At 45.0% G+C, this 21,680-nt stretch overlaps 2 protein-coding genes and 1 non-coding gene across 4 annotated transcripts in view; 1 reads left to right on the top strand and 2 right to left on the bottom strand.

Moving 5' to 3' along the window:
• The window catches only part of LOC116862686 (5'-nucleotidase domain-containing protein 3), a 57,525-nt gene extending 57,155 nt beyond the window's left edge, over positions 1–370 (bottom strand). For both annotated transcript variants that reach the window (XM_032850048.1, XM_032850049.1), the window contains exon 1: positions 89–370. In XM_032850048.1, coding sequence (XP_032705939.1) covers positions 89–290 — 202 coding nt within the window. In that variant the 5' untranslated portion in view covers positions 291–370. The remainder of the gene's footprint in view (positions 1–88) is intronic.
• Positions 371–1,956: 1,586 nt separating this feature from the next.
• The window catches only part of LOC116862688 (putative tetratricopeptide repeat protein 41), an 89,489-nt gene continuing 69,765 nt past the window's right edge, over positions 1,957–21,680 (bottom strand). Inside the window, exons 14-16 of the mRNA XM_032850054.1 lie at positions 20,610–20,743; positions 2,729–2,858; positions 1,957–2,632 (exon numbers count right to left, since the gene is read on the bottom strand). Coding sequence (XP_032705945.1) covers positions 1,957–2,632; positions 2,729–2,858; positions 20,610–20,743 — 940 coding nt within the window. The remainder of the gene's footprint in view (positions 2,633–2,728; positions 2,859–20,609; positions 20,744–21,680) is intronic.
• On the top strand, positions 2,964–3,072 carry LOC116862690. Its single transcript, XR_004381681.1, has one exon. It is a non-coding gene; the product is annotated as a U6 spliceosomal RNA (small nuclear RNA).

Genomic DNA, 21,680 nt, shown 5'->3' with positions numbered 1-21,680 from the left:
GCGCGGGTCGGAGGCTGCCCGCTTCCCCGCCGACCGCCTGCGACGGGCTCCCAGGGACCGGAGGTTCTGCGGGCGTCGCCGCACTCACCGTCCGTGCTCCTCTTCGCCTCCCGGTAGCGCTCCCACAAGTAGCCTTTCATGTCCGGGGCCGTCCCAGGTGCTGTGCACAAGGGCCGTGCGGGGCCCGCGCGCGGCCGCCCCCGGGCCGCACTCCCGCAGCCGCCCCGCAGGGCCGCCGCCGCCCTCGCCCCGGCCCCACGGGCTACCGCCACGGCCGCCGCCGTGGCCATGCTTGCCGCCGCCCTGCTGCGAGTGGCACCCGGAGCAGGACGCCAGGGCTCCGCCCGCGCTCAGCCCGCTGGCCGGCAGCTCCCTGCGTCGGAGCACGTGGCGGCGGCGCGGCCCTCCCTTTTGGCCGCCTCGGAGGCGGAGCCACCGCGGGGGCGGGGAGGGGGCGGGGCCTGTCCGGCGGGGGCGGGGCGGGGGCGGGGACTGGGGCGGGGCCCAGTCCTACCTGGCAAGCGTCGGGGCGGGGCTCTGCCCGGCGAAGGACGGGGGCGCGGGCGGGTCTGGGAAGACCCTGGATCCCCGGGCTTAGATCTTTCCAGTGCCTCCCGTAAGGGACCAACTGGGCCAGGTCCCATATGTGGGCTGATGTGTTTGAAGGTCATCTTCTTCCCCCGCCCCCGCCCACTGCAGAGCTTAAAAGGAGAGTGCCCCTCCAGGGATTCCTGGCTCGAGAGGGAGGCCCTCAGGACACCGCCACCCTGCTCCTCCGGCTCCTGCTCATGCTCACAGGGGCGATGCACCTGTCTTCCTCCAGATCTGCGAGGCTGCACCTGTCCTGTGCATTGTGGTTCCGCCAAAAACAAACAGTAACCCCTGCATGCGACATTTCTGTGTGGCTGAAGCCGACTTGGCTGCTGCAGGCAAGACCGATGCTGCCCACCCAGAACCCGGCTGAGAATCATTGAACGTAGAGGACTTCCCAAGCTCTTGGTTACTGTGGTTACCGATGAGCAGGGTGTCCAGTGGAGGGCAGGGAAAACTCTCCAGGCTGGCACACGGCCTGGGAGACCACACTGCCTGCCGTGTGTGAAATAGGACACGATTTAAAACAACCCAAGCGTTCACGTATGTTTAAATTGTGGGCTGGAGGGGTGGGAGGATGCTTCCCGGAACAAGGTGGCCTCTGAGTTAGACCGTTACAGAGAACAACTACTGTTCATTAAAAGCTCGCTGTGTGCATTATCCAATGCAATCCTCTCGGCAATCCTGAAAAGCAGGCGCTGGGATTTCTGCCATTTTATAACTAATGAAACTGAGGCTAAGAGAAGTGAACTAATTATCCTGAAGCCATACAGCTGAGTCCATTCTCCCGTTTGGCTTCCTAACATAGTATGTAGGATTTAGTTGGGTGATGAGGTAACCAATAAGTAAACCTTAACAGTTAATGGGTAAAAAATCACTGGTGAGAGGCAATTGTTACATTTAAAACAGATATCAAACCCATGGGCTCTGGGACACTAAACTTACTTTACAGTTTTGGTTTATTCCAATTTACCTTTTCTTATTCATGTTTCATTTTAAAAAAAGCGTTGGTGCTAGCAATTATAAATTTTTACATGGAAAATCAATTCATAAATCCAAAATAAACTATAGCAACATAATTGTAACATAATTAGAACTTTAACAGTACTGCTTTAGCATATTTTTAGACACGGAACCCTGTGAGAGCAACATTCTTCTACCTACCATACAAATGTGAATCACATCAAAATTGTTCTTTTTAGCTAAGATCTATTACAACATTTTAAAGAGCTAAAAAAAAAAATCAAAACCCTAGACTTTGATTATCATCACCTCTAAGAGTTATAAGAGAAAATATCTCATCAAAGAGTTCCAAACAAAGACAACTAAAAAGAAATTACAGACACAAAAAGCCCATGATAATTTTTATACTTTATTAGTATCATGTGAGGTCTTCAACAATTTGGTTTCAAACTGAGGTCTTCTCTCCAAACAACTCTTCTGGGAAACTGAACTGTAGTCTGGGCTATGAAAAAAACACTTTTCTGATATGAACTCAGATACGGATTCCCAGGGATTATTTGTATTAAAAGACCCTACTACCATGGGATGCCTGTAAATTGTGGTGATTTGGCCTTTTTCACTCTTGCCTTTAGCTGACAAAATCCTTTGCCATGAAAACTTAACGACACCATCCATTTTACCCAAAGATAAGATCCTAGAGGAATAATCTTGCTTTTTCAGTGAAGCTTCTTTCTCTGGGCCATTCCATAGCTCAAGATTATTTTGTGTCTTCTGTGGGGTCTTCTCAATAGAAACAGAAATAACGGGTCTCAAGACCTTTTTCCCTTTTCTGGAAGCACATTTTGATTTATCTGAAATTGTATGAGCTGCCAAGTCCATGCTTTTAGCTCTCTGTAGCTTATCTGTGTTCATGCATATTGCAGAGCTCACTGTATTTGAACTTTGAGCACTGTGGTAGTTTAATTTAAGCAAGTGGTCCCATAATGAGGTGCCATTCCTGGAACCCTCAGAATACTGCCGGTTCACGCCTTGAGACCAACATCTCCTACTTCTGATCCATTCAATTTCCCTCAGCAGCCTGCAAAAGATTAAAAAAGAAATTGTCAAGAGGTCACATATCTAAGGTGAATGGGCAGAAGCAACTTTTTCGTTGAGACACAGAACAGAAACTCACTGCAGGATTCCATGGATTGATGAATGAGAAGATCCCAGGTAGGTCGCCCTTAAATCAAGCGATCTGTACAAATAGCCCACTGCTTCAGTGGTGACGTGATGACCAGAGTCACTGACCAGTAACTGACCTGCTGGATATTTGAAAATAAAAATATTAGAATTTTTAAAAATCACTCCTAGTTTCACATATGTAAAAGAGAAGGGTAGGAAAAAAAAATTATAAAACATGGCATTGGGTGCTTACTTTGGCAGCATAGATATTAAAACTGGAATGATACGGAGAAGATTTAGCATGACCCCCTACCCAAGGATGACACACAAATTCATGGAGCATTCCGTATTAAAAAAAAAAAAATGGCATCAGAACATCATCTATTGTAGTATTCCTGCCAAAGAATTTAACCTAAGTCTAATTATAAGGAAATAGTCAGATACAAATTGAAGGACACTGAAGCGGGGAGGGTAAAGCAGAACCTGACCTCGACTCTTCAAAAATGTCAATGCCATGAGAAAACAAAACAAGCCTACTTAAACTTCTAGGCTAAAAGAAGACAACCAAGTACAATGGAAGATCTAACACAGGATTCTGGATCAGAAAACAAGTGACTATAAAGAACATTTACTAGAACACTCGGGGACATGGAAATCTAAACTGCACATTAGATAAATAGCCTTTTGTGATGGTTAAATTTTCTAGCTTTGAGCATTGTATTGCGGTCACGTGGGGGATTGTCCTCATACTTGGAAAACACAAGCCGAAGTATTTACAGATGTAAGTGACATATCAGCAACTAACATTCAAATCGTTTAAAAAAAAAGAGTCTGGAAGTTTTCCTTCTGCTTCAATTTTTTGAAACAGCTTCAGGAGAATAGGTGTTATTTCTTCTTCGAAAGTTTGGTAGAATTCCCCAGGGAATCCATCAGGTCCTGGGCTCTTGTTTTTTGGGAGGTTTTTGATCACTGCTTCAATCTCATTACTAGATATCGGTCTATTCAGATTGTGAATTTCTTCCTGGTTCAATTTTGGGAGTTTATAGTTTTCCAGGAATGCATCCATTTCATCTAGGTTGCTTAGCTTATTGGCCTATAACTGTTGATAATAACTTCTGATGATTGTTTCTACTTCCTTGGTGTTAGTTGTGATCTCTCCCTTTTCATTCATAATTTTATTAATTTGGGCTTTCTCTCTTTTCTTTTGGATTAGTGTGGCCAATGGTTTATCGGTATTATTGATTCTTTCAAAAAACCAGCTTCTAGTTTCATTGATAAGTTCTACTGTATCTCTGGTTTCTACATCATTGATCTCAGCTCTGATCTTGATTATTTCCCTTCTTATGTGTGGAGTTGGTTTGATTTGTTGTTGATTCTCCAGTTCTTTAAGGTGTAGAGACAGCTGGTGTGTTCTGGATTTTTCAATTTTTTTGAGGGAGGCTTGGATGGCTATGTATTTCCCCCTTAGGACCGCCTTTGCTATATCCCATAGGTTTTGGACCAAAGTGTCTTCATTCTCATTGGTTTCCATGAATTGTTTCAGTTCTTCTTTGATCTCCTGGTTGATCCAAGCATTCTTAAGCAAGGTGGTCTTTAGCTTCCAGGTGTTTGACTTCCTTCTGAACTTTTCCTTGTGATTGAGCTCCAGTTTCAAAGCATTGTGATCTGAGAATATGCAGGGAATAATCTCAGTCTTTTGGTACCAAAAAGGAGAATTTCAGACCAATATCACTGAAGAATATGGATGCTAAGATTCTCAACAAGATCCTAGCAAACAGGATCCAACAGCACATTAAAAAGATTATCCACCATGACCAGGTGGGATTCATCCCTGGGCTACAAGGATGGTTCAACATTCGCACATCAATCAATGTGATAGAACAAATTAATATGAGAAGAGAGAAGAACCACATGGTCCTCTCAATTGATGCAGAAAAAACATTTGACAAAATCCAGCATCCGTTCCTGATTAAAATGCTTCAAAGTATAGGGGTAGAGGGAACATTCCTGAACTTCATAAAATCTATCTATGAAAGACCCACAGCAAATATCATCCTCAATGGGAAAAAGCTTGCAGCCTTCCCGTTGAGATCAGGAACACGACAAGGATGCCCACTCTCACCACTCTTGTTCAACATAGTATTAGAAGTCCTAGCAACAGCAATCAGACAACAAAGAGAAATAAAAGGTATCCAAATTGGCAATGAATAAGTCAAACTCTCTCTCTTTGCAGATGACATGATTCTTTATATGGAAAACCCAAAAGACTCCACTCCCAAACTACTAGAACTCATACAGCAATTCAGTAACGTGGCAGGATACAAAGCCAGTGTACAGAAATCAGTGGCTTTCTTATACACTAACAATGAAAATACAGAAAGGGAAATTAGAGAATCGATTCCATTTACTATAGCACCAAGAACCATAAGATACCTGGGAATAAACCTAACCAAAGAGGTAAAGGATCTGTACTCGAGGAACTACAGAACACTCATGAAAGAAATTGAAGAAGACACAAAAAGATGGAAGACCATTCCATGCTCTTGGATCGGAAGAATAAACATTGTTAAAATGTCTACACTGCCTAGAGCAATCTATACTTTTAATGCCATTCCGATCAAAATTCCACCGGTATTTTTCAAAGAGCTGAAGCAAATAATCCAAAAATTTGTATGGAATCAGAAGAGACCCCAAATCGCTAAGTAAATGTTGAAAAACAAAAATAAAACTGGGGGCATCACGTTACCTGATTTCAAGCTTTACTACAAAGCTGTGATCACCAGGACAGCATGGTACTGGCATAAAAACAGACACATAGACCTGTGGAACAGAGTAGAGAGCCCAGATGTGGACCCTCAACTCTATGGGCAAATAATCTTTGACAAAACAGGAAAAAATATACAGTGGAAAAAAGACAGTCTCTTCAATAAATGGTGCTGGGAAAACTGGACAGCTATATGTAGAAGAATGAAACTCAACCATTCTCTTACACCGTACACAAAGATAAACTCAAAATGGATAAAAGACCTCAACGTGAGACAGGAATCCATCAGAATCCTAGAAGAGAACATAGGCAGTCATCTCTTCGATATCAGCCACAGCAACTTCTTTCAAGATATGTCTCCAAAGGCAAAGGAAACAAAAGCAAAAATAAACTTTTGGGACTTCATCAAAATCAAAAGCTTCTGCACAGCAAAGGAAACAGTCAAGAAAACAAAGAGACAACTCACGGAATGGGAGAAGATATTTGCAAATGACAGTACAGACAAAAGGTTGATATCCAGGATCTATAAAGAACTCCTCAAACTCAACACACACAAAACAGATAATCATATCAAAAAATGGGCAGAAGATATGAACAGACACTTCTCCAATGAAGACATACAAATGGCTATCAGACACATGAAAAAATGTTCATCATCACTAGCCATCAGGGAGATTCAAATTAAAACCACATTGAGATATCACCTTACACCAGTTAGAATGGCCAAAATTAGCAAGACAGGAAACAACATGTGTTGGAGGGGATGTGGAGAAAGGGGAACCCTCTTACACTGTTGGTAGGAATGCAAGTTGGTGCAGCCACTTTGGAAAACAGTGTGGAGATTCCTCAAGAAATTAAAAATAGAGCTTCCCTATGACCCTGCAATTGCACTACTGGGTATTTACCCCAAAGATACAGATGTAGTGAAAAGAAGGGCCATCTGTACCCCAATGTTTATAGCAGCAATGGCCACGGTCGCCAAACTGTGGAAAGAACCAAGATGCCCTTCAACAGACGAATGGATAAGGAAGATGTGGTCCATATACACTATGGAGTATTATGGCTCCATCAGAAAGGATGAAAACCCAACTTTTGTAGCAACATGGACGGGACTGGAAGAGATTATGCTGAGTGAAATAAGTCAAGCAGAGAGAGTCAATTATCATATGGTTTCACTTATTTGTGGAGCATAACAAATAACATGGAGGACAAGGGGAGTTAGAGAGGAGAAGGGAGTTGGGGGAAATTAGAAGGGGAGGTGAACCATGAGAGACTATGGACTCTGAAAAACAATCTGAGGGGTCTGAAGGGGCGGGGGGTGGGAGGTTGGGGGAACCAGGTGGTGGGTATTAGAGAGGGCACAGATTGCATGGAGCACTGGGTGTGGTGCAAAAACAATGAATACTGTTATGCTGAAAATAAATTTTTAAAAAAAGGGAAAAAAATATGGGGGTGTGTGTGTGTTTATGAAAGAATGCAAGCGTCCAAATGTTAACAACTGGTGAATATAGGTAAAGGTCTATAGGTGTTCATTATACAGTGCCAGGTACCACTGTCAATAATTTAATATAATTCTCTAAAATGTGTTAAAAGTAAAAATATACACATATATATTTTACAACCTAATTTACTAGGGGTACTCATTTAATTCATTTTATCCATTTACATGGCTGCTTTAAGAAGCTGAATTTATACCCCTGGTTATAAACATAATGGAAGGCCAGTGCATATAGGGTCAATCTGGATATGTAGCAAAGAGACTACACCAAGAATATTAGGGTGAGGGGCTCCTGGGTGGCTCAGTCAGTTAAGTGTCTCCCTTTGGCTCAGGTCATGACCTCAGGGTCCTGGGATTGAGTCCCACATAGGGCTTCCTGCGCAGCAGAGAGTCTGCTTCTCCCTCTGTCCCTCCACCTGCTTATGTGCTCTCTCTCTATCTCTCTCTCAAATAAATAAAAATAAAATCTTAAAAAAAGGCGTATCATGGTGAAAACCACTGGCAGATGGCCCAGTCAGTGTCCCTGTATTAATAATAATAGTAACAACTGTAAATTACATGAGTGATTGTCATCTGTCAGGCCTGTGTAATTCTGTAAGGCATAAACTATCATCACTTGTCTTTTTTGTTTTTCTCATTTAGGTTTTTAATAGGACATACATCCACATGGTTCAAAATTAAAATGTATAAAGATATAAAGTAAAAAGTCTCTCCTCCATCTCAGTCCCCAACTCTGCAGCTTTCTCCTAAAACATGTCCTTCCAGAGAGTTTATGGTGCATATCCATCGTCTTTTCAAGAGGAGAAAACTGAAAGAAGTAACTTGCTCCAGTTCATGAAAGAACAATCCAGTTCACGGTAGAACAATCCTCATCCCCAAGCCCTTGTCCTCGACTATGGTACTAAACTGCCCCTTCCCTCATAGTGGAATGTTCTTCTTCTGAGGACCAGCTGGTGTCTTCTGCTTGCAGAAATGTTCTCCCTCTGTCTCTCTGCTTCATGAGTCATAACCCAGGTCTCAAAATCTGGTAGGGAGTTGTAGCTATTGGCTCTGCTTAGCAATCTGTGGCTATTTTGCCTTTTTTTTAATTATTTTCATAACTCCTTATGATGTTCCCAGTTGGCCCAATCTAGCACAGCAGAGTGTACTTGTGAATTACCCTGTTCAAGACAGCCACATTGCATTGGCCTTAACTAGCCTCACAAGATAAAGTGGAGAAGGAAGCCAGAATGTCTCATGTGGCAGCTGAGATTCTCAGAGATCCTCTGGAGGCCAATAACCACACTGCACAGAATGTTCATTCTGCCCCAGGCCCTTTAAGAGGTTCTGATTTGTCACACAGACCACGGTCCTCCACACACACTTTCAGGCTTCTGTTCCTCAGACTCCCTGTTGGCCAAACATCTTGGCTCCCCAGGCCCCTTTACCCTCAGGATCCATTCTGGACCTGTATCTATAGCTTTGACCTCAGACATAATCCAATTCTTTCTTTCTGGAAACAAGCATTGATTGTAGCTGCCAGGAAAGGACATCCTTGCCTTAGGCCCAACCCCAGTCCACCCCATCCTCCCTTGGGGTTAGAGTTCCAGCTCAGCAGCAATACCCAGCCTGGTCCATCCTCCCAACCCAACATAGAAGACACGGTAGGATGGGTTCATTTAAACTGGAGAGAAATCACTGAACCTCTTCTCACTTCAACCCTTCATTCTGGAGGGGAAGGGAATCTAACATTAATTGGACATTCTATTGGTTACTCTGTGTACATCTTCTCACTCAACCCTCAGAATAACTCTATAGGCAGACATTATTTTCCCCTTTTGGTCAGTAAGACAACTGAGACTCAGGGAGGTTATGTCCAAAAAACAGTAGAACTGGGCTTCAAAGCCAGTTCACTGAGATTCAAGCACCATAACTTCTGGAAGTGGGTAAAGAGAACACCATTCTCCCTGTTGCATTGGTTCCCTATTAGATTTTTCCATAAAAATATAGGTAGGAAGGAACCATCAGTTACCTTCTCCATTTTGAACTTGTGGACGGAATGGGAATCGGAGGTGAGAAGAGGAGGGGACAGTCCCTCCCACTACCTTGAAAATCTGTTCTCAGATTTTAAGTGGTAAGTTTTCCTAGTCCTCCCCTACACACACACTTTTTTACCGCTTAATATTTTTTTAAGTGGTGTCTTTACTATTTCCTCTGGAAAAAGAACAAGATATTTTATCTGAAGATAATCCTCAGTCCTTTTAATATTCTTCTAAAGTTCAACCTTTTCTAGTCTTTATTCTACTGAAATTTAAGCCTGTCCTGCGTGCTTCCTCTACTATGTGCGGTCACCTCATACGTAGGATTTCGCAATGCCAGGCCTGTGTTTACTTTCTCCCCAGCCCAGATTTGCACTGCAGGTGGTCGTCAACGGGTAGCAAGAAAGATCTCAGGTGTTGGTGGAGGTCCTCAGGAAGTCTCCCTGAATGGCTCTGTGGACCCTGCCCAACAGTGAACTCCCCCCCAACCCCCCACCCCCAACCCCCCACCACTGCCCTGCTGTGTCGGAGGAAAATGGGCTAGGAAGTGGAGCCAATCACCGTCTCTATTTTCCACCCAGAAGACGTGCTGTAAATGTGTAATGAGGAAGGAGGATTATGTAATATCTAGAAGTTCTTTGTTGAAAGTCTTTTTTTGTTTGCTAAGTATGCTATGTCTAAAGTTTCTTTGTGAGAAGTCCTTCAGGTTGAGAATTAAGCTTGTTTGCACATTATTTCAATAAATGTCTACAAGCATATTAGGGAGGGAGAAAGCCATCATTGTCTCAAATAGAGTAGAAAGTTGCAGTTGGCTATCTCCATGGGCCTTCACTTTCTGCCCAGAAGGAAATAATAAAAGAAGGTGGATATGCGTTTGGCAGTGGAGGGGTCCTACGCCCCACCTCTTTTCACTGAGACCACTGACTAGTCTGCTCACAGGGACCCAGATGCAGATGGCAAGCAGCAACCTTTCATGGTCTGCCTCAGTATTGCATGAGTTCACTCCACCAATTCAAAGGCCTGTGCACAACCCACTTTGGGTAGAGAGAACAAATTCATTGTTTTCTCCTTCATGGGATTTTGTCCCTACCACTCTACCAAAACCGAAGGCTCCCTATGACCTCTGTGTTGCAATGGTCTGCTCTCAACCTGGTGGTCAGTTGCCGGACCTCTCCTTTCTCAGCTTCCATGACGTTACTGATTCTCAGCCTACCTCTAGAGCCCATCCTCATCTTTGGCACAACTCTTCGCTCTGCCCACCCTTTAAATACTAGCATTCTTCCAAGTTCTATCTCCTGCCATCTTCTTGTCTTATATTCTTCTTAGCTCTTTCAACCATTCTACCAGGTTGAGCCATCAAGCATATGCTAGGGACTCCAAAATCTGTTTCTCCAGCTCATTCTTCCAGCTCCTAAGCACCAGACTCAGGTGCCCTAGTCCCTACTGAATGTATCCATGTAGATGAGATTCAAACTCAACATGCCCTAAATGAGCTCATCATGGCTCCCACCCTAACTCTTGACCTGTGCTTCCTATCCAGGAATGACAACAACCTCATCTACCAAGATGCAATGACCTACGGTATAGTCAAACTGGGGGATACTTTATTCTTTTCCTCACCTCTCACATCCAATCAAACACGGAGCCCAGTCGGATTTACTTCCTAAATCTCAAATACATTCTTTCTCCTCATTTCTCAAGTCCTTGTCTAACACAAGAGATTGTCCAGTTCCCTCTCACCAGTCCTACCCTCTATTCAGCCATAAGAATATAATATCTAAAATACAAATCTATTCAGGATGCTTTGTGCTGGAAATTCGACAGCAGCTCCCCCGACAAACCCTTTAATATAGTAGACAGGATTCTCCATGCCCAGAACCTTGCTTTGTTCATGTGGATTCTTCTTGATTGAAATGCTTTCCTCACCTTCTTTACCAGACAAACATCTGTCAGGACTCACAGCCAAGTCACCTTTTCTGGAAAGTCTTACTTGTTCCTTCTTTTATGTGCTTCCCCATACTCTCTACCAACATCTGTCATAACACACATCTCACTGATGTCAGTTATTTTTATGTGCTTATCTTCCCAACAAGGGTACAAACTCCTAGGGCCCACAAACAATACAAAGAGTATGGGATTGAGGGTCAGAGACTGGGTTCCAAGTCCTCAGTCTACTACTTACTAGCTGCAAGGGTTTGGAATACCACTAGGTCTTTCTGATCCTATGATGTTATTATCTAATCAACAGGATTCTCTGATCAATTGTACCAGGGTAAGTATATCTGCTATTTTCTCAGCTTTAAAATTAGCTGAGTAATCTCTAGAGTCCTTTCCAGGTTAAAAAATGTTCTAAGAGGGCCACCTGAGTGGCTCAGTTGGTTCGGTGTCTGACTCTTGATTTCAGCTCAGATCATGATCTCAGGGTCACGATATTGAGCTCCGTGGCAGGCTACACACTAGTGTGGAGCCTACTTGAGGGTCTCTCTCTCCCTCTGCCCCTCCCCATCCACCCCAGCTTGCATGCTTTCTCTCCGAAAAAAAAGTATTCTAAGCTTATGAGGGCTATTAGACATTCTTCTGCAACCAAAAGTACTTACAAACTTATAACCCATTAAAAATGGTGAAACCGGGGCACCTGGGTGGCTCAGTGGGTTAAGACTCTGCCTTCGGCTCAGGTCATGACCTCAGGGTCCTGGGATCGAGCCCTACATCGGGCTCTCTGCTCAGCAAGGAGCCTACTTTCCCCTCCCTCTCTGCCTGCCTCTCTGCCTACTTGTTATTTCTGTGTGCCAAATGAATAAATAAAATCGTTTTTAAAAAAATGATGAAACCTGGGGCACCTGGGTGGCTCAGTCGGTTAAATACCTGCCTTCGACTCAGGTCATGATCCCACGGTCCAGGGATCAAGCCCCGGGTCAGGTTCCAGGCTCAGCAGGGAGTCTGCTTCTCCTTTTCCCTCTGATTCTCCCCCTGCTCATATTCTCTCTCTCTCTCTAATAAATAAAATCTTTAAAAATAAATAAATAAATAAGATGAAATCTACAGAAGAAGAAGAAAGGAACCCCTGTTAACAGACATGCATGAGTCTGCTGGATTAACCAGGGCCCTCTATTTCCTCTGCAAAATAAAACAGGCTGGTGCCCAGGGCACACTTAGAGCCTGCAGCCAGGAGGCTCATCTCTGCTGTGCCCGCAGACTTCTGTTCCTCACTGCTGGGTTCTAGCGTGACCAAGAGTCAACTGGATTGTTTGTCTCATTTTGGTAACTAAATTAAGTACAGTACAAACTGATGAGATATTTAGTGTGAAATGAAAGAGAGTTGTTTTCTATGAAAAACAGGCTGAATGCTCTGGAATTCTTACAAATTCCAGCACAAGGCAATAGTAAAAGGTTGAGGGAAGAAAGAGGGAGCAGTCTAGGATTGGGCACAGATTGCATCACTACTGTCTAAGGTCTCACCCTACAGAAGCCAAAACTGGCTTCTGGGTGATGCATTTTGAGAACGATGACATCTCATTCCAATCAGAGGACCCAATTATTGAAAGAAAGATAAAAACAAAGGAAGGAAGGAAGGAAGGAAGGAAGGAAGGAAGGAAGGAAGGAAGGAAGGAAGGAGAAGGAAGGGAGGGGAGGTCTTGTATCTAAATTTAAAAGTTTGGGGAAATGATTACATTTCTACGTGTAAGTTAAAATAAAAGGCACTCTGTCTATAGCACTTGCTTGACCTTTTGGAGTAAGGGACCTACTGCTGTAGAGAAGATGACCATGGCTGAGCTGAGCATTTAAAAATCATATGAGGAGAGAGGACTGACTCACCCTACTGAAAGTCACCCACTAGAGCTTTTGTTTAATTTCTCCCTTCTAAATTTGACTGAGATGGTTGGCATTTCTTTTTTAAAAGAATTCCAGGGCGAGGGAAGTAACATAAAGTTCATCTAACCATACTTCTTCCAAAATAAACAATTCGATACAGAACACTGAGCTTGACATAATGGAATATGAAAAGCCACATTCCCACTGAAATCAGTTCTCAAAAGGCAGATTTAAAGCACTTATCAGAAAAAGAGAACAGGAGGATGGCTCCGTGTCAGAAGTAGTGTGGAACACAAACCACGAAAATCCTCTTTTCATCATCAGGATTAGTATTAAAATCTCCAGAATTAACCATTTTAGTAGGTTAAGATTTGTCTTGAAACTGGATTGAAATTGAGGAGAGACAAGTTGTAAAGGATATAGTCCATGGAAAGATTTCAGTTTTGAATAAGTGCCTCACAAAACCATAATCAGAAGGGGAAACAAAATGTAGAATTTATTGCCCCTCACAAATCCATCACTTAATATGTATTTACTATAATCTCATGCATAAAAATGCTATAATTAAAATCTGAATTATCCTTGCTGGGAGCCCACTATCTTCCAGTTTTCAAGATTATAGTGGGTTTTATATATTGATCAAATATAATAATAAAAGATTAAGAAGGTGCCAAGACTTTCAAGCTAGCAATTTATCAGCATTAATCTATAATCCAAACCAAAATATGGAAAGTCTACTGATGACAATTGTTTCCAATAGGTTAAAATGCAATTTGGGTCATTTCTTTCAAAGTTGTTAGCCTGGAGCCTAGTTCCTGCTTCTTTTGGATGCTCAGCGAATTGTGTAAATACCCAGAAAGAACCTGTTGATGTACTTCCTCACCCTTCCTGCCCTGGCAGAGCCCTGTCCTACAGCTAGCACTCTTTCTCCTGCTTGGACAAGGCCCCTGATCCTGGGAGTTCACAGTCTGTTTGAGAGGTCAAAATACTCACACTGGAAAGAAACAGAAACTCAGTGTCAAAAAAGGATCCTTTGGGGGTGCCTGGGTGGCTCGGTCAGTCAAGCGTCAGACCCTTGATTTCAGCTCAGGTCATGATCTCAGGGTTGTGAGATGGAGCCCTACATCGGGCTCCGAGCTGGGCATGGAGTCTGCTTAAGATTCTCTCTCTTTCTTGGGGCACCTGGGTGGCTCAGTGGGTTAAGCCACTGCCTTCGGCTCAGGTCATGATCCCAGGGTCCTGGGATTGAGCCCCATATCAGGCTCTCTGTTCAGTGGGGTGCCTGCTTCCTCCTGTCTCTCTGCCTACGTCTCTGCCTACTTGTGATCTTTGTCTGTCAAGTAAATAAATAAAATCTTTAAAAAAAAAGAAAAAAAGATTCTCTCTCTTTCTGTCCCACCCCCACAAAAAAAAAAAAAAAAAAAGATCCTTTGAGCTTCTTCATGACTCTGGCATAGCATATTGTATTAGAAACCTCTCGTGATGGCTACATTAAAGGAATGACCCCAGGTCCCCCACAATCCCTCTGCTTGGCAAAAACCTTGCACTGGTTTGCAGCTACTATTATGGTGACACCCCAAATCCTTGACCAGGCCTGGGGGAATGTGTTCAGCCCAGTACCTCTCTGACATTCTCCTCGGGCACCCTCTCCCCAACATTGGTCTCTGCATTCTGGCCACCTTGGCCTTTCTAGCTCCTTCCAGCTTTGCAATTTCTGTTCCCGCTGCCTGGATGACTCTTGCCACCCTACCCCTCTTTACTTAGCAAGTTGATTTCTCACCATTCAGAGTCAGTATCCCACATCACTTCCGGACAAACATCCCCAGTGCATCCCCTCCCTCCAACAGATCCGCATCCCGTTAGTGGTTGGATTTTGCCAGGAGAGCATTTTCCATGGTTACAGAAGCTCCTGTGTACCCAACAACCTAACTAGAACTACACAGCTACGTGGTTGCGTCTCTAGTCATCTGACAGCTATCTGCGTCAGCGTGAGCCAGTAATGGCAGCGCTGGTCTCTCTCTGTCCCGCTCACTGCTATATCCCCAGGAACTAAAACACACACTGTCACCTAAGAATCTACAATCGACTAAACTCGACTCAGGCTCTTTTTCAACCAGGTCTCACTTTGGGTTTCCATGTTCATCTCTTCATTGTCCAGTTTTAGCAAGAATCCTGCTAAGTCCGTTTAACATCCTCAACTCTGATCTTGGACATCAGGTTCCTCATTCCCCATCACACCCCAGATAATGCCTGCCTTCAGCAAGAACACCGTTAGGTTTATTGACCCAGAATTTCTTATCCCTGATGATTCCTCTCAGTAACTCTCCCTCTGCTGCTCCCCTTGCTTGTGCGCTCTCTCTCGCTCTCTCTCTCTCTCTCTCTCAAATAAAAAAACTGGGGGCTTACCTAGAATAAGGGTTGTTAGCAGAAATAAGTTTTATCTGAGTGACCCATCGGTCCAGCAGGGCAAACACCCAATAACCGACCCCTGTTCTTCACTGTCCCCATAAACTGTGTCCCTTTCCACTGAAGCCTCCGTTCTCCTTAGTTCAGGCTGACATATATCCCTCATTCTGCCTGTCTTTAGAATTTCTATGTCTGTGTGGATTCCCCAAATGTGTGCTATTAAATCTGATTTTCTCCTGTTAATCTGTCTCATGTCAACTTGTTTCTTAGTCCAGCCATGAGGACCTCTGAAGGGACAGGAATTCTTCCTCCCCAATAACGGACAGGAAATTCGTTTCACTCTGAACAGGGAGACAGACTGTAGACAGCCTTAATGAGCTCTAACGAACTGTGAATCATTTCCAAAATAATCTCCCGAAGAGAATAAGCCCACAGGGGCGTCACGGACCCCCCAGCCTTCTTCAGACTTAAATCTCCACTTGCCCACACGCAGGTCTGCCTACAGACCAGTACGCTGCTGCCACCATTACCTGCTCGCCTGCTTCTTCACCTCCTGTCCTACCCTTTCCCATAGCCCCTCATGACAGTCCCCCGTGGCCCCCTCTCCATCTTTCTTTATTCCTACCTTTGTCCATGCAGGTCTTCTCCCTAGAGCCACGCCTTTCTCTGCCAGCTCACACCCTTCAGTTCCTTAAGGGTACCTCGCGAGAGGTTTTCCCTGAAAAACCTCCTGCTACTGATCACTGTCTTCCTTTGCACTTAAACGTGGACTATCAACGCTGCAGAGGGTCTCAAAGCACTCAACGCCCTTATTTTACAAAGAGGGCCAGAGATGGACTTGTGTCCAAGAGGATGTGACTTGCTGGGATCCCATGCCAGATTGTAGCCATGTGAGAACTCAAACCCAGTTCAGTCTCCTCCACTCAGGCCATGTTCTAAACCTTCCACATGTTACATCTTCTATTGTAGGCTTGTTTTGCCTCCTAACAAAGTAAGCAGTTAGTGAAAGGCGAAAGTTGTCTTTTGTTTTCATATCCCGGGTACACTTAGGACAGTCCTCCAGGCACAGGGAACCTTATTTCCACCTGTTTGTCTGCGACTGCAACCAGAAAAGACCAAGACAGATTGTTCCCAAATTTAGAAGGTATGTGTAGGATGATCTAAATGGAAATACAGGCCATATGGCATTCAAAAAATTTATGTTGAAGGACCTAAGGGACAACTTCAAAGTGGTAGGTAGCCCACTGCAGAGCACCCTAGGAAATGATCCCGCAAGACAAGCTAGAGACGAAAGGAACCAACAGTTTCATACATGGGCCTCCGATCCAAAGTCACAACGGGCAGATGCAAGCAATGACTTGTGTTAGCAACTTCTTGTACCTGCTCATTGGTGTGAACGACTTCAAGCTGACTGCTTCCGGGGGGAGGGGGGACCATAGGAGGCTTGTTTTTCTTTAGAGGCAAGTAATTCTCCCAAACCACCCCAGATCTACAAACTAGTTGGGTAAGATAAAACATGCTTACAATTGCATTACGCATTACAATTTATAAAGGATTAAAATACACGTGCACTGAATATATAACTGGTAGTGGTCAGTATACTGCGGCTCTTGTTTTCCTTGATGCAAAATTGCATAGCGTCGAAGGAGTGCTCTGACGACCCACGTTCGGTAACACTTTTACTATAGTGGGCCTAAGACTTGGTTTACAAAGGTGCATGGTGAGGAGCAGGGAGTGTACGTGACTCTGGCTTACTTCTTATTTGATGGAGTCCACGCAAACACATTTCATTCAGAAAGACACTCTCCATTGAAGGTAGGCAAAGGAGATCCAGAAAGGCTACCCCAAAGCATGCCACATTCCCAATGATCTAAGGATTACTTTGAGCGGAAGGCTTTTGAGTTCTTAAAATCCTGCATGTGCCTAAAAGCAGAGTCCCCCAAAAGGACTCAAGCGTTGTAAGTTCCCTCCCCAGGGCAACTCACATCTTCTCTGCTGGGACGCAAGAAGCTGGCACCACACCTAGACAGACATTGCTACCAACGACACCTCATTTATTCTCCTAAGGTTCATTCATCTTTCCCAAAAAATAATTCGCTTTTCTATTAAATGTCCTTGTCCTTTCTCCCCTTCCCTTTCCCCTGCCAAGTTAGGTGCACAGACCCCAAGTCCTAACCACCCCTTGGAGTTGTGCATTTCTGAGCACTCCCATGCGTAAGTGTGATGTACATGACAATAAACTTGTTATCTGAGAGTAATGAATACATGATACCTCCGTCATAGACCAGACTCCACCACCGGGAACAAATTATTCGTACAAAGCAACCATATTAGGTGTACAGTTGCTTTTGCATAGATCTGCATCTGCATTTTCTGGTTGTAAACAAAATCCTTCATGTATTCAGCCTGAAAACGCTTACTGAGAAAATACTGTACACACACACACACACACGCACACACACACTCACACGCACTCGCACACACATGCACACTCCTAAATCTATGGACTAAAAATAACCTTTCCCTGCAGGTATCAAGTATTTAAGCCTCTTCCTCCTTGGGAAATGACCAGGCTGAAAGCAATCGTGTTTTATGGTAAAATGGACAACAAACATGCACGCTGGAGAAAGTGGTTGATTAACTCAGGGTTTCTCAATCTTAGCACTTTGACATTTGGCCTGGATAATTTTTTGCTGTTGAGGGGCTGTCCTGAGCCCCATAGGGTGTTTAGCAGCACCCCAAGCCTCCACCCACTAAATGACAGTAATGCTCCCTGTCCCCTCCTCTCCCCCGCCTCCTCGCCTCCCCCCATCTTGACAATTGAGGTTTCTCCAGACTTCTGTCCTGAGGGATAGTATCGCATGGGCTGAAAACCTGTTTAGGTGGAAGTTGGCCATGCCTTGTGGCAATGAGATTTCATGATCCCTGATAGTACTCCAGAATTTTTCTAGTCGTGGCACTTGAGACTTCTGTTCTAACCTAGTAGAAGAAATAAAGCTGAGACGTCTCTACCTGGCACACAGGGAACTTGCTCACTGGAGGCACACCCCTCCCCATCCCTGCCCCATGGGACTCATAGCTCTGACCACCCCCACCCCACCCCTTTCCTCCCTCCCTCCCGCTGTGGCCAGCCTCCAGCCTGCTGTCTGGGAATTATCTGCAGCCCCCAACTCAACTCTCCAATCTCCTCGGTTCCCAAGTTTGGCAGCAACACTCCAGGTAAAGGACAAAACTCACTATGTGCCCCTATTTGCAGAGCAAGCTAATGGGGTCCTGGGCCCAATAAGTGGTGAGGCAGGGAAGGGTAGGGCCCAGACACTGTGGTCCCTGGCTACAGCAGAGCCTGGCGAGGAGGACCCTCTCTCAGGAGGCCTCTGGGGAGCTCATCAACAGTCAGCCAGGCAGACCGCCCCTCATATGTAACCCTAACCTCACCAGGGCCTATGTTTCTTCATCTATGGGAACTGTCACTAGGCCCTTCCTCCCCTGTAACCTGCGGGCTACACGTCAGCACATTTCCTCCACAGCCTTGCAAGAATCATTAACCTTGTCCCTGTTTTCTTTGTCCCAGTGCCCACAACAGGAACCAAGGAGGGAGGCGACATGATAACCTATAGACACAAAGCCAACAAGTAACGCTCTGAGACCATTACGTGGAGCCCAGATGTTCCCAGAGCACAATGTCTCAGAAGTTTTGAGCCTCTCCTTGTGAAGGTTCAAGGCCCATCCTGTTCCCACCCTCACCCCCACATATTTTATTAGACCCACATAAGCTGTCCCTATGCTCAACCAAGACAAGGCAGGTTCGAGACCCATCCCCTGACTGCCCATCGGTCTGCCCTTCTGGTAATAAAGCTTTCTCTGCTTCTGACATGGTGGCTCACAGATTAGCTAACTGGACCTCAGACACACGAAACTGATTTTAGGGTCCAGTAACAGTAGTGCCAGTGAAGAAGTAAGTCAGCATGCACTACAAACCACAGGCAATAACGACACTGGTGGAAGAAACTCAAAGAAAGAATCAGAACCTCTGTGAAGAGAAGCAAAAGAGAAATACCAGAAATGAGTAGTGAGAAGAGTGAGTACACCCAACCCCTCCCCTCCTCCTCAGGTTTAAGACTGCATTTTCAATTCCATTTTTAACTGTCATTTCAAGTTTTTAATTTTTATCTTTTTCTTTTTTTAAGATTTTATTTATTTATCTGACAGAGAGAGACACAACAAGAGAGGGAACACAAGCAGAGGGAGAGAGAGAGAGAAGCAGGTCCCCCCACCAAGCAGGGAGCCCGATGAGGGGCTCGATCCCAGGACCCTGGGATCATGACCTGAGCTGAAGCAGATGCCTAACAACTGAGCCATCCAGTCACCCCTTAATTTTTTACCTTTAATCAGAAATTGCCTTCAAATCTCTGGGCCAGATCGGAGGCACTGAGTCTTACGTTCTATATGTAAAATCAAAGGTGGGTCCATGTGAAGAGCCATTTGTGATTTTCAGCCACCTGTTACTTTAGTGTCATAGGACTAAGCATGAACAGGCGATTCCTATACAAACAGTGACTTAAAACAGAATCAGAAGGAGGAAGGGAACCTACCCTGCCAGGAGAGGGGTATGGCTGGGCATGGTGCCCCGTCACATGAGTGAGATATGGGATGGAAAGACTTCTAGAAGATCTCTTCCTGGGGTGCCTGAGTGGCTCAGTCAGTCAAGCATCTGCCTTTGGCTCAGGTCATGATCTCAGGGTCCTGGGATGGAGCCCTGCCTCAGGTGCCCCACACAGAGGGGAGCCTGCTTCTCCCTCTGCCCCTCCCCCTGTTGTGCTCTCTCTGTCTCTCTCTCAAACAAAAAAAAAAAAAAAAACAAGAAGAAGAAGATCTCTTTCTGTTACGGACTATTTGCGCCCCCCCCCCCAAAAAAATTCTTATGTTGAAGTCCTAACCCCCAAATGATGGTATTTGGAGATGAGGCCTTTGAAAGGTGATCAGGTCATGTGGGTGAACCCCTCATGAATGGGATTAGCACCCTCATAAAAGAGGTGCCCTTCCTTCCACCATGTGAGGACACAGAGAGAAAAGAGCTGTCTGTGGACCAGGAGGCAGACTTGCACCAGATACCGAGTCTACCGACGCCTTGATCTTAGACTTCCCAGCCTCTGGAACTTGAAGAAATACACCTCAGTTGCTCAGGCCTGCCAGTCTATGGCATCCTGTTCTAGCAGCCCAAGCAGACTAAGACATGTTCCTAATGAGGGAAGATACACAAGGAGCCTAAAATTTGAAAGTCTGTGGAACAGGGCTTTCCTGCTTCAGAAATGAAGACATTTTAAAAATAAGCAAATCATGCAGGTCAAAGGGAAAAGTCCACGGCTTCTAATAGAAACACACTGACAATTACCCAATTTACACAAGGTGTCACTGAGGCTGACGTTCAGCTGCTTCCTGACGAATGAGGAGGTGGCAAAAGTCCCCGCATTTTCCTTTATTTGTATCACTTGTTTATAATATTCAATTGCTTGCTTCCTTTGGAATCTAGAAAAGAGACATTTAATTAAAGTTTTGCATCAAAGAAGCACTGCATTCATTCATTCAACAAACCTTCAGGGCTGGGGCTCAAGGATGAGGAAGACTAATCCTTGCCCACAGAGAACTTCCCAAGGTTGGAGCAGAGGCTGGAGAGTGAAACAGAGGACCAGACACTCATGAAGGGCACTGTGTGCGGATCTAAGGGTTTTTGGACTTTAAAGGGAGATTTCATTAAGAGAATGATGTGATCCAATGTGCACTTTGATAAACTCGCCTGGCTGGAAGAGTGCAGGGGAAACTGAAGCGGGCGGGGCTAGAGGCAGGGAGGCCACATAGTCCACAGGAAGCACGAGGGTCTGAGCAGATGCCGTGGGCCTGGAGGAGACAGACCTGCAGAGGCTGGGCGCCCCCTGAACGTTGTGGCCCCAGTACTGGGAGCAGTGGGTGATTGCTGTGGTCGCAGTAGAGTGACGCGGTCAGGAGCTTGAGCTCTCAAGTCCGACGGGCCTGGTGGTGGCTGGCGAGGCACAGACACCCTGTGGTCAGATGCCCTGGGTGCTGATCCACACTCTACTGCTCCAAAGCTGGGCAAGCCTTCTAACCTCCTGAACCTCAGTTTTCTGCCCCTGTTGTGCTCTCAATCTCTCTCTCGCTTTCTCTCTCTCTCTCGAACAAATAAATAACAAACTGTTTTGAAGATTCAATGAGAAAAACGCATGTAATGTCTTCAGCATAGTGACTAATCATAAATATAATTAAGACGATGCCGTGGTGTCCACACTGGGTGAAACAGGAGAAGATGCATTTCGTCAGGGTGGGTGGGGGGAGGGAACGTGTTCAGTCTTGAGAATGCGGACTCCGAAATGCCCAAATAATTTGGAATACACAACGGAGGCATCCAATAGATGATAGAGGACTGAGAAGGACATGGAGAAGAAAAGCC

The sequence above is a fragment of the Lontra canadensis genome, unplaced genomic scaffold (assembly GCF_010015895.1).
Source record: "Lontra canadensis isolate GAN:19392208 unplaced genomic scaffold, GSC_riverotter_1.0 scaffold300, whole genome shotgun sequence".
Lineage (NCBI taxonomy): Eukaryota > Metazoa > Chordata > Mammalia > Carnivora > Mustelidae > Lontra > Lontra canadensis.
This window is presented reverse-complemented; position numbering and strand designations above follow the sequence as displayed.